Below are 17,849 nucleotides of genomic sequence, written 5' to 3'. Positions count from 1 at the left end.
GGCCCATGGCCCTGAAAATGCTCCAGCCCTCAGCAGGGAAGCACTGCAGTGTCCTGCTTTGTGTCCTCCCCCAGGTGCCTGCTCCCACAAAAGCCAGAACTATTGGTGACAGCTCAGGATGAGCCCCAGGAGGAAGCAGGCAGGAGCTCCCCACACACCTCAGGCACTGAGCACTGCAGGAAGGTGCTCCACTGCCCACTACATATAATCTGCATAAAGGAAAACAGGAAATCCTCCCACTCTCCATCGCCACCACAGCAGCTGTCCTTAAAAGCTCCTTTCCCACCTCTTCTTGCTCATCCACCATGGAAATCAGTGCAGAGCACCACAGAGAGCAAGGGCCTGGCTCAGAGCACAGGGAGGGCACAGCCCTGGCACTGCCTTCCCAATGAAACCCCACTAGCCATGGGACCCCTCTGCCTCTCCCATCCTTAAATTTGACTTGGGAACAGGGCTGGGAGAAGGAAGGCAGGAGAGTCCTGTTTTAAAGGGATTAGTCTGTTAAACACACAGTCCAATGTCCTTGTGAAAGCTGAGCTCTGCCAGGCCCTGGAAAGGGCATCACACCTCCAAAGGGGCATGGGGCCTGTGGGATTACACCATGATGTCCACACAATATTTCTTCCTCCAGAAAGGAGAAGTTTGGGAAGGCAGAGACTGCCAAACCTCAGCTGCTGAAAGCAGCCATAGCCAAGAAATCCTTGACTAAAAAACAAGGATAATTAAGTATCAGATTTGTATGTATAATGCTCTCCAGTAGGAAGGAGCTGTTAGATTGCACCGTCATGGAGGTTTCAGTGCAACAGAGGGAAGAACCAGTGGGTGTGGGATTGTTGGCAGTTAAATAATCCCTGGTGGCTTTGTCTGCACTGGTTTGGGCGAGGACATGGCCCTATCCCGATCCCCGTGCTATCAGCCAACAGCACATGGCCAGACTTGGGGGGCAGTGGGGACAACAAAGGGATGCAGATTTCCTGGGAGTCTGCTTTTGTTTTCCCAAGCAGAAGAGTGACTCAGATTTCAGCGCACTCCTGTAACTCAGCCAACAACAACACGTCCTTAGTCACGGCGATAAAGCCGAGGATCTGCGTTCCATTTGCTGAACTAAAAAAAGCTCAAACTCATCCACCCAAGGGCCAGGTCAGTCACTAAACCAGAGACTGAACCCCGAGCTGTGCGCGCTGATGGCAGCATCTTCCTCCCAAACAACCTCTCTGGACTCCTGGAAACTCCTCAGAAAATCCACTGAACCAGCACAGATAAGCTAGGTGCTGCCCTGTCACAGAGCCCTCTGATAACTCCTAAGCACTCACATGTCATTCCAACACGGCTGCCAAAGCCTTGCAGAAATGCTTTCACTTCCTGAGAAATGCTCCAGGAAAAAGCACCACACTTCCTTGTGCTTAAGGACTGGCTTAACACATCCCTGTGCTGTTGTCTCCTGGATCTGTGCTCGTTTTTCATGGCTGTGAGGTACATCCACAGCTCATTGGAAATGCCACAGCATGGATTGCTCCACCTCAGTCATTGCACTCAAAGCAAGCAGAAGGAGAACTTAAACTGACAAGGGGAGGTTTAGATTGGAGTTCAAGAAGAAATCCCTCCCTGTGAGAGCGCTGAGGCCCTGATTGCCTGGAGAAGCTCCATCCTGGACTGCTCCATCCCTGGAAGTGTCCAAGGCCAGGTTAGATGGGGCTTGGAGCAATCTGGGATAGTGGCAGTTGACTGAGATAGACTTTAAGGTTCCTTCCATCCCAAACCACTCTGTTTTGCCCTGAGATTCCCAATTCCAGGCTAGAAAAATCCCTGTTGTTCAGTCCTCCAGTCCCCAGTGGTGCTGGGCTTGGTAGGGACCCAAGGATGTCACAGCCCCTTACCTTGCATCAGTCAGGTCTCGGTGCCTGTACAAACTGAGGATTTGCTCAGGGATTGCTGCAGCTGTGGATCACCCTTTGAATTTCCAGCTTCATTTTCCTTTGGAAATAGATGCTGGAGCACCTTAAGGCAGCAGAGGGAGCGCAGGGTGTTGCCAGGACAGCACCCACCTGGGCAGATGTTTGTGCCAGGACTCAGCATGTCCATTCATGCATGTTAACACGGGCTATAAATACTCCAGGTCCTTCCCTGCTCCAGTGCCACGTGCCTGAGCCTGGCAGGAGGGTGTGTGAGGACGAGCACTCACAGCTGGGCTCACCAGCACAGCCCCCAGTGCCCCCATCACACCCAGCCCTGGGTGTGTGCCACAGCCAAACTGGTTCATCTGTCACAGCAACCCGAGAGCCAAAGGATTGGGTGCAAGGAGCAGAGGATCAAAACAGAGCATGGAAAATCCTGGGGCTGCCACCACCCCAGCTGATTATGAACATCTCCTGAGGAGCCCCTGTTGTCAAAGATTTGGAATGGTTTCCTCTCTGCTGTCTCCTGCACTGCCTGCAAGTGGCAACTGATGGAAATTTCCATGCACTTCAAAGCACAACCTCAGGATAGCTGCTTTTGTGAGAAACTATCCCAAGTTAAAAATTAATGAAATTCACTTTTAGGATCATTTACTTTCCTCCATCTGAACGGCAGGATTTTTTGCCAGCCTCTCCGCACCAGAACACAGAGAATTCCTGCTTTGGCACCTTGGGGATGTGGCCTCTGGTGGTTAGGTTGCCAATTAATATCAGGTAATTAACACATTTGCTAGGGCTGGTTGAATCCCACCCTGGCATTTTGCAAACTCTGCGTGTTTGGGGAGTGTCTTCATCAGCTTTTGAAGTTCTGGGCTGTGAGCTCCCTGCAAACCTCAGCCTGCACTGGAAACTGAGGCTGGGCCACTACAGCAAACATGCCTCAAGATGCAAACATATTAAGGATTAATTAAATACCAGGATTTATTTAATTAAGCCTCTTCTCATAAGTAGGTAGAGGCAGGAATCTGGAGTGATCATCCAGCCTTCCTTGCATTCCCATTTTTAGAAACGCAGTTAAATTCTGTGCTGCTTAGAACACGACATTGGGGTGATGTGGATCCCTCCTGCCTCCAACAGCAGTGCAGGAATTGACACCACAGAAAGGAGGTTGGGGGCACCTCTTCCCTATTCCCACACATGGCATTCCCCCATGGAACAGCTGGAAGACCCATGAGCACCCAAGGATCTTGTGGAGAACAGAGGGGTGACAAGTGCCAGCCTGAGCAGGGACCACAGGCAGCTTGTCCTCCTCACACTTTTGACAAAAAACTTGTCCCTCCTGTTCCCTGCGAGGAAGGCACCACAGCCCATCCTATCACTGCTAAAATTCTGGAGACTGATCCAGGAAACAGCGAGGGAAGGGAATGAGATCAAGGCCATGTTGAGCACTGCTGCAGAAGGCACTCCCTCCCCTCCTGCACAGCTCACCTGGCAGCACAGGATCACACACAGCTACAAATCATCACCACCACGTCCCAGCTCTGGGCTGCCAGGCCCTCTGTCACCTCCCCATCTGCTCTGTCAGGGACACACAGCACCAAGGACCTGGCCCAGCCCATCCCCAGTGCTTTTCCTCCTCTTCCATCGCTCTGTTTCACCATCAGCTTGAATTCTCCACTTTATATGGTGGTACAGCAAGAGGAAGGACAGAGGTGACAGTGCCAGCAGAGCCAAGGAGGTGTCACTGCCACACACCTGCCCAGAGGGACAGGGTCAGCAAAGCTGGACTGGGCAGGCCAAGGGATGGGGGAAAGCAAAGACCATGAGGGCAAGGGGGACACAAAAAGGAGCCCAGGTGACAGCAGGGCCCCCAGCACAGGGGACACTCACCATGAGAAACAGTGGGTCTGGAATCTGGGAGCAGTGTGGAAATACAGAGCATTTTGGGCACTCCCTGCTCAGGGTATTCCCGTTCATTCCCAGGGACTGTGCAGCCAGAAAGAACCACCAGGATCTGATTGATTTGAAAATACATTAACCATAGAGAATAGAGCTTTAATTTTTTCTTTCTCAACAACAATAAGGAACAGTTTACATTAAAAAAAAAAAAACCAAAAGCATGAATAAAATAATATAAAACAGATATTATACCACAGTGTGGAATCCAGATAATCTAAGAACATTAGCAGCACTTTGACAAACAGATTAAAAGCTCTAAGTGCTCATTAAGTTCAGATCGAGCAACTCCCAGAGACCAAAATGGCATCCAACAGAGAAAAGCAGCAATTCTGTGTAGGGCAACAGAAAAGTCTAATGCCAGGACACCAAATACATTCAAATCCCTGTGCTGAGGGGTAATTCCCTGTCCCCCAGAGCCCCCACGATGGTTGTCACACCCTGTCACCCTGCCTGGCTCTCCAGAACACTCCTTGAACAAGGGAAGTGACAATCATGGGTCTGAGGTTACATCCACGTTGCATTTTCAAAGCTTTTCATTAATTCTGTTTGGGAAAACAATTTCTTCCCTGGCTTCTGGGAATTACTCTCCAGAGAGAATGAATTTCTGAGAATTTAAGTCAATTTTACACAGTCACAACAATAACATTTTTAGTCTCTCAGTATCCAGGATCAGGATTTTCAATTCTTTATCATCCCTAGCAGCAAAGCCATACCCATTCCTAAAACTTCCATGTATTTAAGATCTTGTGCATAGTTTAATCTTTAGCATTAATTTGTCTAAAAAAAAAAAGAAAAAAATGTTTAAAAAAAAGAATAAATGGTGCTTTTTCCCTTTCATCAAAGCACTGGTGCAAAGTGCCCTTGCTCCTGGTCATGTCCCACTGCTGATGGCTCAGGAGAAGGGACTGTCCCTTCAGCCTCCATGTGCAAAATCCATCTATAAAAGGAAGCTATTAAACCACTGAACAGGAATTTAAAGTGGAAGATGCTTATCACCAATCTAAAATTAAATCAGAAATTAGATTAGGTTGGACACATTCAAAGACTTCCATGGCTATTCCCACCATGTACATTCTCCAGGAAGTTCAGGATTCGGGCAAAGTGGGGAAGGAATCTGCACACTGAGCTGTGTGAACGTGTGGCTATGGCACCAAATGGCCTCAGCCATGGCCCACATGGCCACCAGAGGACAGAAATGTGGTCTCACTGAGCACCACAATTGTTTAGATGCCTTAATCAGTGAAATATTGCTTATTCAGGGCAGTGAAGATGCTGACCTTGAGTGGAAAAGTAGGAACAATCAGTGAAAAATCAATTTTTCAGGGTGTCTGAGAAAGCTTTTATAGGAATTTCTGACACAGATTCTGGTGAGTTCCAACCCTTCCATAGTGCTAGGAAGGCTTGGAACTCCATCTCTACATTGTGCTCTATCAATTTGTGCTCACACAACAGTAAAATGCTGAAGACAAGCCCAGAACTGCTCAGTAGCCAGGGAAATTCCCAAATGGAATGAGAAATAAGACAGGTTTTGAGGATGACATGACCATCATTTTGGTCCTACTGACCAAAGGCTCAGAGCCTCCCACTGTGCCTCTAGAGAAAAGTGGTTTAGATATTATGAGATATTTGAAAAGCAAACTTAGGGGATGAGAATCCCTGGTCAGAGGCCCATTGGCTACAGCAGCTCCCAGTGCAGAGGAACAACCTCAGGATAAACCAGGAAAAAGAGGAGAAATAGTCAGACAAAGTAATAAATAAATCAAGAACAAAGAATAAGAAGGACTTCATCCCATAAACTGCCCTTGGCCACAAGGTTTGTGTCTCCAGGGGATTTTTGGGACCCCAACCTCTTTGATAGTTCCATCTCTCAGCCTTTTTTTCACCTGTCAGTGACAAGGGCTGGCACCTGCAGTTCCACTGCTGGCTCACCTTGCACCACCAGGGGCACTTGGATGAGTTAAGGGATGTTCCCCATGCCAGGGGCTGGATGAGAGCAGGACAGGGACACAGCAGGAAGCTCCCCCACAAAAAAACCCTCTCAGTTTTCCCAAAAATTTTCACAGGAGAGCCAATCAGGGACTCAGAGGAAAATCACACATTCAGGAACAAACACAACTTCTAAAGGGTGTGCACAGGTGACACCAAAAGACACCAGGAGCTCGTTGGAAGGTTGCACGAGCAGGAAGCTCAAATGCAGGAGGAGATTCCATTTGTCACTCCCTCAGGGGAACACAGGGCCAGGACACAAACACTCACACCAAGACACAAACCCCAAACCCCAGAGCAATGTGGGTGCTCAGGGAGGGTGTGATGGAGCTGAACTCAGCCTGTGGAGCCTGTCCTTCCTTAGGCTCAGCTCTGGAGTGACTGGGCAGAGAACACAGGCTGGCAGCTTGTGCTGCACCCAGGGGAGAGTGCAGCAGGAGTCATGGAATGGTTGAGCTTGGAAAGAAATTTAAAGATCACTTAGTTCCAACCCTGCCATGGGCAGGGACACCTTCCACTAGTCCAGGCTGCTCCAAGCCCCCTAGAGTGAAAATTCCCTCCTAAAATCCAACCTAACCCTGCCCTCTCTGTCAGTTTAAGGCACAGAGCTCCAGTTCCTGCTCTCACAGAGCCAACAACAGGTTAAAATAGTGCTGGGCTGGCAGTGCCATTGTGGGGAGGATTTCAGCTGCTCAGAGCTGCTGGGATGAGACATTCCTCTTCCCCAAGGGGCCAGACAAGATTACTGTATATGGCCAAGCCTGGTGACAGGCTTCTCCTGCATGGCAAACAGGCCATCCTTGGCTGCACAGCTGGGAGAGATCCCCAGGGCCACGACTGCCCCTGTCAGAATCCCAGAACAAGGTTTTATCTCATGGGGATCCACCAGGGGGGCAGAGCCAGGCAGGACAGGCTGAGGCCAGAGAAGACCCACAAACAGCTGCACAGCAAAAACTTTGCTTTTCAGCTTCTTAGCAGCTTTTAACCATCAAAAAGAGCCCCAGGCTCCTGCTGGAGCCTCCCCACAAACACAAGAACTTGCCCAGCAACACAGCTGAAACAAAGCTTTTTTATATTATTTTTCCCTGATTTTTTTTTTCCTCTTGTCCAATCTTAAAGTCAGAGCCAAGATGAAGCCAAACTGAGGTTGTGATGGTGGCTCTGCTCTGAGCTTCCTGTTGCCCCACCAGAACAACTCTCCCAGCACAGGGACAGTGACAGATTGGCACATCATGGAATAGGTGCTATAGAAACCACACAGTTCTTAGAAGCAAAAAGATTTCTCACCCCCCCTCTTCAAAAAATAACCCACTTAGTTCACATATTTTCTCTCTATACTGTATATATATTATATATAGACACAATTCTCTGGTAAACATTTACAAGATATCGTAAATAACATTGAAAATTTCTATCTCCATTTGCACAACAGCGCGCACTCACACGCCAGCACACAAGGACACACAGTCAGGTACAATCAATAAATAAATACTTTTTTTCCCCCCCCACCAGAAATTATTCAAAAAACACTGCTATTGAGCGGCCCAAAGACACTCTCAGTTAATACAGACAGCAAATATTGTGCAGAATTTCTTGCTGTTTTTGTTTAAAAACCAAGGAAAGAAGCTTGAAAGGTTTAGTGTCAGCGCTGTTGCTTGGTCAGGTGGTGTTTCAGGTGACCTGTGGGTCCCTGTCCCTCAGGAAAGGGAGAACAGAGCACTTTCCTTTCCCTCTAGGACAGGTGACAGCTCTGTCCTGGAACCCTGAGGGAACAGGAGCAGCCTGGGAAGGAGGGAGGACACGAGCTTTTCACTCTGCTTGGTGGAAAGATTAAAGATTCCCACAGGAACTGGCAGATCTCAAGCTCTTTGTTTGCTGTGCTGCTGCAGCCCAGCACCCTTTGGGGTTTCACTACTTCAGGGGATGTCCCAGATTGTTGTACAGATGTGCTGGGATTATGAGGACTGAAGGGTTGGCCATTGCTCTCCCCCCTTCCCCAAAGGTTCAGGATGTGCCACTGCCTTTTCCAGCTGTGACCTCTATGTCCCAGAATACAGAAATTGCTGATTTGCTCAAAAACAGCAAACCACTCCACTGTGCTCCTCAGACCTTCCCTGAAGCAGCAGTTTTCTCTGCTGCAGACTGACAACCACCTTTTTTCTGCCAGCAACATCTGACACGTGCCACGAGCCAACACAAACCAGCACAGACAGATGTTCCAGGGGAGGAGGAAGAGTTCCTCTCCCTCCCATGGGAGCACTCCAGCAGCAAGGCAGGAGCAGGGCCAGAGGAGAGCACACACACAGCACACATTGCACCAGGGGGGAACACAAATGTTTGCAGCAAAACTTGAGAGAAAGCACTCTCAGAGAGAGCTCCAGCCCAGCACTGCCCTCCCCAGCTGGGTTGGACCCTCCATCCACCCACCCCTCTCCTTTTCCTGTATTGTTTTTACCTGAGTTGAAAAAAATGACTCTGAAGCCTCTGCAGGGCAGCCTGTGTGGGACACAGCAGCTGGAGAGGCACTTCATGCAGTGGGCTCCAGGCTGTGCAGGAAAAGTGGCCACACAAGTGCATCTTCCCAAAGCAAAGACCACTCAGGGACCTTGGGCTGTTTTCCTCTCACAGGCCTGTGGGAGAAGCCCACCAAGACCTAACTGGAGATGCTCAGTGGGTTTAGGAGACTCAATAGCCAGCCCTAGAGCTGTCAGAGGGAAAGTCAGGATAATCAGGAGCTCTGACTTGCCTTCTGAGGAGCCCTTCCCTCACAAGAGCTCCGAGGAACAACAAGGAGACCGGACTCCTACCACAAGCAGCTAAAGTAAGGCAGGTAAGAAAACCTCCAGCCTGGAGGTCAGGGCCAGATTTCTCAGCACTCACAGAGAACATCACAGAGGCTGGATTTTGAAAAATAACCCCAATGCTGAATTTGGAGCTGTTCTGAAAAATCCATCCAGACACAAAACTCTTGTGTGCTCAGATATTGTAGGAACAATGTAAAATCCCAGGGAGAAAATAGAGCCCTAAGAAAAGAAAACATTGAAGGAGAAGCAATGCATTGAGGGACAAGATCAAAAGAGGGATTTCTGTGATCAAAGCCCCCCCATTTCTGGCAGAACCTCGTTGTGTTGGTGAGAAGCTGAGAACTGGCAGCATCCCTGTGCTGCCTGCCTTCCCACACCACAGGCAAGGGCTGCGCAGGGAAGCAGATTTCCAAGGAATCAGCTTTCCCTCTGTGCCACCAAGCTCTGCTGCCCCAGCCTCTGAGCTCCACCCTGGGATGTGGCAATGCCTGGGCAGTTTTGGTGGCCAGGAAGCCACTGGCTGGTCCTGCTCCCAGCACAGGAACACACCTGGAGGGATCTTTGGTTGAGTCACTGGAGAAGGTCTGTGCTGAGCCCAGGGGACTCCCAGCCCACATAGCAGCACGTGTCCCACCACCTGAATCCCACAGGTGTGGCACTTGGAGAAACAGGAGAAGGGAGGAAGCATTGGAGGGGAGTCCTGGCTCTTTGGGTGCCTCATCTGCCCTGGGCCCTTCATTTGTTCTCAATCAGAGTCTGCACTTTATAGACCAGGTCCCGAGCCAGCTTCAGGATCTGTTTGGTGTTGTGTCGTTCAGCCATTTCTGCAACACAGACAGAGGGGCCAGGTGAGACCTGAGCAGCCCCAGCCCACAGCTCTGCTGCCCTCATTCCCAACCTCCCCTTGCTCTGGAGAGCCATGAACCAGCCCCTCAGGATGGAGAGAGCAGCAGAAATCACAGCCCAAACCTCAGCTCCCTTCAACACATGCACTGCTGAGGAGGGCAGGTGGAGTCCAGCCCCAGCAGATCCCTCAAAACTCTGGGTGTTCAACATTTCCAGCCTTGCCCAGAAGTGACTGCCCACAGCCTGAGCAGCTGCCCCAAACTCAGCCCAACAGAGTATGACTGTACCATTGAAAAACTTGATGATGTCTGTAAAATCCATGTTGTTCTCCAGGATGATGTCCCGGTACATCTCCACCAGGGCCAGGGCTATGAAGAGCACGTAGTGAGCAGAGGAGACGTGAGCAGCAGCCCAGATGGTCTCCCAGACAGCAAAGACATCCTCATACACCAGCTCTGTGAGCAGAGAACCACAGTTAGCACTCCACTCACCCCACCCTGACTCACTGCAGCACTGGGGAGACATGCTGGGTGCTTCCTTCCCACAGGGACCTGCTCCTGCAGGGAGAAATGTTCTGCCCAGCAGCAGGTGACACACTCATGGAGAGGCTCAGCAGCAGCTCTGGAACAACAGGTTCTGTATCTAGACAGAACAATCAGCCAGACATAAACCAGGGAAAAGTGAAAAGGAATTTAAAATAAGTTTAAACCCACTGAGAAGCCTGGAAGCAGGCCCTGCCCCACCCTTGGATGGTCTCAGCACACACCTCTCTTGAAGTCCAGGAGAAACCATCGGTAGCAGAAGTAGAAATGAGTGTAATCCCCATTCTGGTGCATCAGCTCAAAGAGCTCAGAGTCCAGAATCTGTTAAGAAAAGCAAAAGGAAGCTCAGGAATTCACACACAAGGCACCAGCTATCCCTCTGCCTACCTCCCTCCATCCCACTGCTCTCCTTCTGCACCAGCTCCTCCCTCCCTGTCCTGCACACACTGCTCCAGGCTGTCCTGACAGCCCCTGCTGTCCCTCCTGCTCCCCAGCACTGAATCCCCCCAGGACCTGGAGTGTGAGGAGCTGCCATCCCTACACCAGCAATTCTCACCTGGATCAGCGACCTCATGTTGGCAAAGTGAGTGTCCATGGCTCCTCCATGGGGGAAGTTCTGGTTCATCCTCTTCATCAGCTCAGTGAAGCAGCTGAAAGCCAGAGCCTCTGTGCAGGGAGGAGAGACAGCACTGCTGGGCTGCACAGGCACTGCTGCTCCTGCAGCAGTAATGTCCCTCCAGAAAGTTCACCCAGGGTGGGCTCCTGGGAGCCAGGCAGCATCACAGACAAACGGGATCCTGCCCCACACCCCCAGGCACTCCACTGCAAAGGGCCACCACCCCCCTGGACAGGGAAAGCAGAACAGAGCCACCCACTCACCATCATCCAGGATGACCAGGAGAGGGGCCAGCAGGTCACACATGCCCTGCACGTAGCCAATCTCAATGTGCTGCCAGATGTAGCTGTGTGAGAGAGCAGGAGAGATGACCTGGGACCTGAGTGCCACCACCTGCCACCTCCTTTGCCCATGCCCTGTCTCCCTTCCCAGGATGCTGGGGTAAATCACCTGTTTATTCTGTTATCCCTGTGCTGCAAATGATTTAATTCTTGTGGTGCCTCCCAGGTGCATAGCAAGTCCTGGATCAACACCCTGGATTAACATCCAGGGTCAATCCAGGGCTGTGCCATGGCCACTGCAGGGATAATCAGTGCAGGGAAAAGCAAAATGGGAAAACACAACACAGTGGGGTCATGGGTTAAAGGGCAGAGACTGATAGAATTTGTTCATCTCTCATTCTCCTCCTTCTCCCTCCATTCATCCCCTTGGTTCTCTCTGCACACACTGCCTGCCTCGCCTTCCCATTCCCAGTGTCCCAGGAAGCACCCAGCCCTGCAGGGATATCTTCCCTTTTTTGGTAGCAAGGCAAAATGTGTTCAGAGAGGACTCAGATCTACTGCTGGCACAAGGGAAGGATCTTTTCCATCCTGCCCACTGATTTTCCAAAATGTGCTGTGCTGAAGGTCTAATCTCAGCAGAGATCTCCAGCTCTGGCTGTCGGGTGAAGTGACAGCACTGATGGAACTGCAGCTTCTCCTCATGTTTGCAGGATGAGTAATAATATTTTATCCTTCACTGCCTATGAAGCAGCAGCTGAGCTGGAGCTGGTCTGAGCCTGTGAGTGTCACTAGGCAAGCTCTGAGTCACAAGGACTCAGAAATGCACCCAGGTCTGGCTCTCTCTGGGGATTTTGGGCAGGCACAAACCATTCCGGTGCTTCAGGAACTCTCTCGTTAGCACTACAGCTCTGTGGGCTGATCCTCATTAAAACATTTTCCAGGCATGCTCCAGGAAGCAGGTGGGCAGCCCAGGGAGCCTCTGCCGTGGCCAAAACCCCAGGACACAGCAGTGATGGGGCAGGACAGCCGGACACCTCGATCTGGGAACCGCCACATCCTTGCAGCTGCGGTCCCAGTGCTGGGATGATGAAGGGAGGACAACAAGGAGCAAAACTCCATAACCACAGCACAGTTCGAGGCTCCAGCCTGCAGGTGGATCCCAGGAAGCCCCTCAGAGCCCCCACCTGCACATGACATTGCGGAGCTTCTCCAGGTTGGCAGGAGTGAAGTACCAGTAGTTGCGGTCACAGCGCTGCACGTCCTTCTCGATGCGGTGCAGGTTCACCGTGTACATGTCCAGCAGCTCTGGCTGCCCAAAACAAGAGCACAGTTGATTTGTTTCCCAGTAAAGAGCAGGGAGAGAGTCACAAGGGCAGAGTTTGGGTGGAAGGTGGGACCAGCACAGGGCAAATGCAGGTAAATCCTGCCCCTCCACTCAGCCCCAGTGAGGCACATCTGGAGTGTGCTGCTCAATTCTGCACTCCACAGCTCAAGAAAGACAAGAGAGGGTCCAGCAGAGGCCAGAGAGATTATCTGGGGTCTGAAGTATCTCTCTGATGAAGAGAGACTGTGGGAGCTGGGCCTGGTCAGTCTGGAGAAGACTGAGAGGGAATCTCATCAATCCATACAAATATCTCAGAGAGTGCCAGACTCTTCCCAGCAGTGCTGAGTGACAGGACAAGGAGCAGTGGCCATAAACAAACACAAGTTCCACCTCAACATGAGGAAAAACTTCCTTCCCATGCAGGGTGGCTGAGCTCTGGAACAGCTGCCCAGGGAGAACATGGAATCTCCTTCTGGACACATCCCAAACCCACCTGGACACATTCCTGTGTCACCTGCCCCAAGTGACCCTCCCTTGGCAGGAGGGTTGGACTGGATGATCTCCAGAGGGTTCTGGGGTCCTGTGAGGCATCCAGGAAGGAACCCCCCCTGCCCAGGTCTGTACTTACAGAGTAGGTGACACCCGTGGAGGAGAGAGCAGCTGGTTCAGTGCTGGTCAGATCAGTGACAGTCAGAGAGTCCAGCTGTGGGTACAGACTCTCCATCTCTGGCTCCTCAGAGAGGTTGTCCTCGCTCTCCACCAGGCTCTGCTTCTCAGCCTCGCTGTCTGCCCAGCTCTCCACCACAGTCAGGGCCACAGTGTCACTGTCACGGAGCAGCCCCGCCGAGCCCTCACCCATGGGGACAAAATCCACGCTTCCACCAGTGGGAAATTCACCTTCCAGGCTGTCCTGGCCTTGCAGCTTCTCCTGCTGGACACCATCTGTGTCTGGTGGGGCTGGCACATCAGACCCTGCAGCCTTTCCCTGGGAGCTGGAGGAGGATTTGGTGGTTTCCAGGGCACTGTCCTCGTTGCTGAAGCTGCGCTCTGAGAAGCCCGAAGTGATGGAGAAGTTTTGGGAAGAGGGGTGCCCAGAATCAGGGGAACACGTGCCATTGGGGACTGTCCCATTGGGGATCTTGCTTTGTTTGCCATCTTCCAGCTGAGAATCTACTTCAGTCTGTTCCACCTCATCCACAGATTCAAACACCTGCAAAGTGGAAAGATATCCCAGTGAGGAACATGGGCACTACATCCCCAAGAGCTGTGTACCCATAACGCCCCCTTGGCTCCTTCTCCCTGGGTTTGAATCAGCACTTGGTCATTTGCACAACTCCAAGCCCACAAATCCCTGCTCTGAAGGAATATGCTTTGCTTAGCAGAAATTTCTACAGGTGTTAAACACCTGGGCATGAACAGAGGGAGCAGCCATGTGCCTTCAGGTGTGAGCTGGCAGTGAACATCGAACACCACAAGCAGCAGCTTCAAAGCAGGTTGGGGACACATTTACCTCTTCCAACACTGGTTCTGTTTGCCAGAAATCATTGTGGTCGTGCTGAGGGGTCAGCCCAAGCCAAGGCAGAGCCGTGGGGACAAGCACTGGAGGGACAAGGGGCTCACCTGGGTGCTGGAGCTGGAGTCGCTCTGCAGCCGGGCGTGGTTCTGCCGGCCGGAGCTGCAGCTCTGCGAGGACTGCAGGGACAGCAAAAAGAGCAGTGAGAAACGAAAAGAAAAAGGGTCAGGGTGAGAGAACATGAGCAGAGGTGACACTTGTGCAGGTGAAGAACGAGTAGAAAATGCATCCAGGAAATATCTGACCCATGGAGGATGTTCCTGTCACATCAATGCTGCTGCATCGCCCAGCGCTGTGCCCTCCCTCACCCCCTGACACCGCTGGGAAGGTGACAAAGACAAAGCCCCAGGTCAGTGCACTTGTTCAAGTGCTGTCTGCTGGGTCTGCAGGAGCTGCTTTCCTCTGCACAGAGGTCATGCTGCCTCCCTGGAGTGCAAATTTCTACAAATCTCTGTCCTAATTTGGCAGCAATGCAGCTCAGCCCAGCTCAGTTTACATAAACGATGAAGTCAGGCTATAAAACAGTCCCTCCAAGCATATTCATGCTTTTTTTCCTTTTCTTCAAGGACAAATATTGATGTTTTAAGCCAGACTCAGTGGAAGCAGCTCTTCTCAAAGTCACGAGCACCCTGTTCTGGTTTCCAGCTGAAGCACAGAGGGAAGGGCTGGGCTTTGCAGGCACCAGCTCTGAGCAACCAGCCCTCACTGAGAGCAAGTCCTCCCCATGAACTGAGCAGAGGTGCAGAGCATGGCCATGATACCACACACAAACAATAGGATTTTAAGAAAATACAGCACATTGAGAACAGCAGCTGTCCCCACCCTTGTATTGTGGGGGTTTGCTGGGCTGGGCTCTGCTGGGGAGAGGAAGGGCGACAGTTTTCCTCCATTACCATGGGAGCACTTAAAACAGGAAATTTCAGGTTGAGATGGGAAAAGGGGGGAACTCAGTGTGTGTTCACTCTGCCAGCTCCCTTCCCAGTGCCTGTTCCCAGAAAAGCACACGTGGGTGCAAAGGAAGAGCCACAGTGGAGATGCTGAGGGGATGGAAATGATTCCCAGGGCTTCAGCCAACAGAGCAGTGCCTCTGCTCACCCTGAGAGCTGCATCATCCAGCTCCACCCTGCCCCTGGCTCAGACTGCTTTCCCTGCATCTCTCCCTCTCTGGGCACAAACACAGCCTGCAGGAGTGGGGCTGAGCTCATCTCTTTCCCAATGCACCCACACAAAGTTCCCAGAGGGAAGCAGATCAAGTCTCCAGTGCTCACCTCCCCTCACCTCTGGGCCAGCAGCCTGAGGTCAGGGAATGCTCTACTATGCTGGGCTCTTCTCCTCCAAGGACAAAACTCTCATGGAAACACTCCCTGGACTCTGTTCCCAGGCTTTCACAGGCTTTTCCCTCCACACCCTTTGGTTTGGGCTGTGGATCTCACTCCTCACTGCATTGCTGAAAGCCAGTCCAAGGTGCTGGCTGTCCCCATGGATGACACAGCTCACTGAGGGTGTGCTGAGGCTTCTTCCATGCTGGAAAAGGGAGCCAGGAAACCTAGTGCCCTGCCTCACAGCCCCTTAGTGCCAGGAACATGCTCTTCCTCCTCACCCCTACTTCAAACCATCTCCCATGGAGCTAATCCTGATGTGTCCAATGAAGAACACAGTGAGGAACAAGACACACAGGTGGGCACAGGAGGAGGAGGCTGGGCATGTTTCCACCTCACATTGCCCAATCCCCCCATGCCCTCACCTCATTGCTGATGGTGGAGTCCCTGTGCATCATCCTCTGGATGTGGGAGTCCAGGCTGGCCCCCGAGGAGCACTTGGCCAGGGCTGCAGCGTGGGACTCCTTCTCGCGCTGCCGGACGATGGCCTCGCAGCCCAGCCACTCTGCCATGGTGTGCTCGTAGCACGCCCGGGTCTGCTCGTCAGCCTGGGACACACAGGGGGAAAGGGCTGGCAAAGGCTGGCCCTGCACAGCCCCAGACCTGCTCACATTTGTGAGAGTTGCAGCTCGTGGGATACAGCCACCCCTACCCTGCATAGTGCCTGATCCACGAAACGTGGCCAAAATTTGGATGGAAGAACACTCATCCATCTCCTCCCTGCCCTCCCAAGGTGCACAAGGCACTGAGCTGAGGGGCTGCACAGGAGAAGCTTGGTCCTATCAATTCCTGCTGACCCCACTCCAGAGTGGACATGAGGCCCAGTGGGCTCACAGGGCTAGCAGACCCTTCCACTGGGCACACCAGTGAGCACACTGGGCTGGCAGCACACCCTCACCAACCTCTTTCCTCTCTGCCTCCGTCATCCCAAACTGGTAATGGCCCAGCAGGAAGGGCCACACAGCCTTCCTGATCTCGTGCTGGATCCCGCCGTAGTAGATCAGCCTCAGCAGCTCCTGGTCCTCGTAACTCTGTGGGAAGAGCCTGGCTCAGGGCACAGACACAGCTGGGACATCTGAGTACAGGTGTCCCCAGTCTGGCTGTGCCACCCTTCAGCACCCAGAGCACCCCCAGACCCCAAGCAACCCCAGCCCTGCTGCCCATCTGCTACAGATGATTCCTTAAATAGAGCCAGGGGCTGCTGTGGATGGACACTTTGGCTCTCCACACCAAAGAGTGGCCCCCCAAAGTCACTGAGGGCCATCACTGTGCCTCTGAGCTGGCAGCACATCAGGACAGCAGTAGCTGGGTGACAGACACTGCTGCAGGCAGGCTCTGAGCAGAAGCTCTTTAAGAAGAGCAGTGTTCACTCCCCAGCTCTCACATGCCAAGGATTTGGAGCCTCGGGCTCTCTGCAGCTCTTCACTCCTTGAGGAACTTCCTGACGTGTTTCACCACCTCCCCAACCTACACCCACTCGAGTGACACTGCCCTGGGCTCCCTGATGCCAGCAGTGTCCCCAGGGCGTGGCCCTACCGAGCTGTCCTGCAGGTATCTGTGCCAGATGTCCACGGTGAGCCCCGTGCTGGCGCTGCAGGGGACATCAGGGGACACGATGTTGTGGTTCACCAGCGCCGACAGGTGAGTTCTCACCGTGGACAGGTGTCTGCAATAGGCCAGCCCTGCACAGGAACAGCACACCCTCAGCTCTGCAACTCCAGGGAACACGAGGGTGAGGAGCAGGAGAAAGCTCTGGTGAGGCTGAGCCCTGCAGCCACACCCTCAGAGCAGGGAGTCTACAGGGACAGGTTCCTCATCTTGGGCTGCTGCTCACAGGGCTCAGGGTCCAGCTGTTTGCTCCCCACCCTGAGCACATGCAGCAGGCTGGTCCCAGCTCCCCTGGTCACTGCCAGCTGCCCCAGCAGCACTCCCAGCCCAGGTCCTCATCCCTTATCCCATCACACATCCCAGGGCAGCAGGGGGTGACAGGTACTCACATCCATAGAAAGCCCGGGACAGGATCTGGTACTTCATGTTGTCACACAGCAGCTTCAGTGGAGCCCTGCCAACAAAAACACACAGGATGTTTATAACACTCACACTCTGCACCACTTAAGAGTGTGCACAGCAACCTAGGTCCAAGTAAACTAATACAATTCTGAATGGAAGCGAAAAAAACCCTGACCAAATTACCCATAAACTTCAGAATAAAGAAACATCAGAGGGTCAAAAAGGTACTGAAACCTAAATGGAATTTCTAATTAGCCCCACAGGATGTGAGGAGAGAAAATGCTCCTGTGCACCCCCTCAAGGCTGGCTTTGATCCCACAGATCCTGCTTTGCCTGCAGAGTTTCAGGGATGCTGCCTGGGCTCAGAGCAGCAATTCCTGCTGCCAGGCTATGGAGATGCAGGGAGAAGCCTCAGCCACATGCCCTGCCCATGCCATGGCTCCTGGGCACCGAGCCCTGGCTCTGCTGTGCCCCTGTGCCCTCGTACCTCTCGTGGCTGCAGCCGTTGGCCGGGCCCCCGTCGGAGGAGCCGCTCTGCGAGCAGGAGGAGCAGGAGGATTTGCGGGTGCTGGGCTGCCACATGGGGGGCAGGACAGCCCCTGGAGCGTCCATCAGGTCCTGGGGCACTGCAGGA

The 17,849-nt window shown here is 52.5% G+C and overlaps 1 protein-coding gene across 2 annotated transcripts in view; it reads right to left on the bottom strand.

Moving 5' to 3' along the window:
- Positions 1-6,349: 6,349 nt before the first annotated feature.
- Positions 6,350-17,849, bottom strand: part of SGSM1 (small G protein signaling modulator 1) — a 30,902-nt gene continuing 19,402 nt past the window's right edge. For both annotated transcript variants that reach the window (XM_033075657.2, XM_033075656.2), the window contains 13 exons: positions 17,703-17,841; positions 17,203-17,267; positions 16,742-16,887; positions 16,108-16,236; positions 15,571-15,753; positions 13,874-13,945; positions 12,882-13,463; positions 12,114-12,238; positions 10,912-10,994; positions 10,589-10,698; positions 10,257-10,353; positions 9,778-9,945; positions 6,350-9,468 (listed from right to left, as the gene is read on the bottom strand). In XM_033075657.2, the coding sequence (XP_032931548.1) occupies positions 9,380-9,468; positions 9,778-9,945; positions 10,257-10,353; positions 10,589-10,698; positions 10,912-10,994; positions 12,114-12,238; positions 12,882-13,463; positions 13,874-13,945; positions 15,571-15,753; positions 16,108-16,236; positions 16,742-16,887; positions 17,203-17,267; positions 17,703-17,841 (1,988 nt within the window). In that variant the 3' untranslated portion in view covers positions 6,350-9,379. The remainder of the gene's footprint in view (positions 9,469-9,777; positions 9,946-10,256; positions 10,354-10,588; positions 10,699-10,911; positions 10,995-12,113; positions 12,239-12,881; positions 13,464-13,873; positions 13,946-15,570; positions 15,754-16,107; positions 16,237-16,741; positions 16,888-17,202; positions 17,268-17,702; positions 17,842-17,849) is intronic.

This window comes from Catharus ustulatus, chromosome 18, assembly GCF_009819885.2.
Source record: "Catharus ustulatus isolate bCatUst1 chromosome 18, bCatUst1.pri.v2, whole genome shotgun sequence".
NCBI lineage: Eukaryota > Metazoa > Chordata > Aves > Passeriformes > Turdidae > Catharus > Catharus ustulatus.
This window is presented reverse-complemented; position numbering and strand designations above follow the sequence as displayed.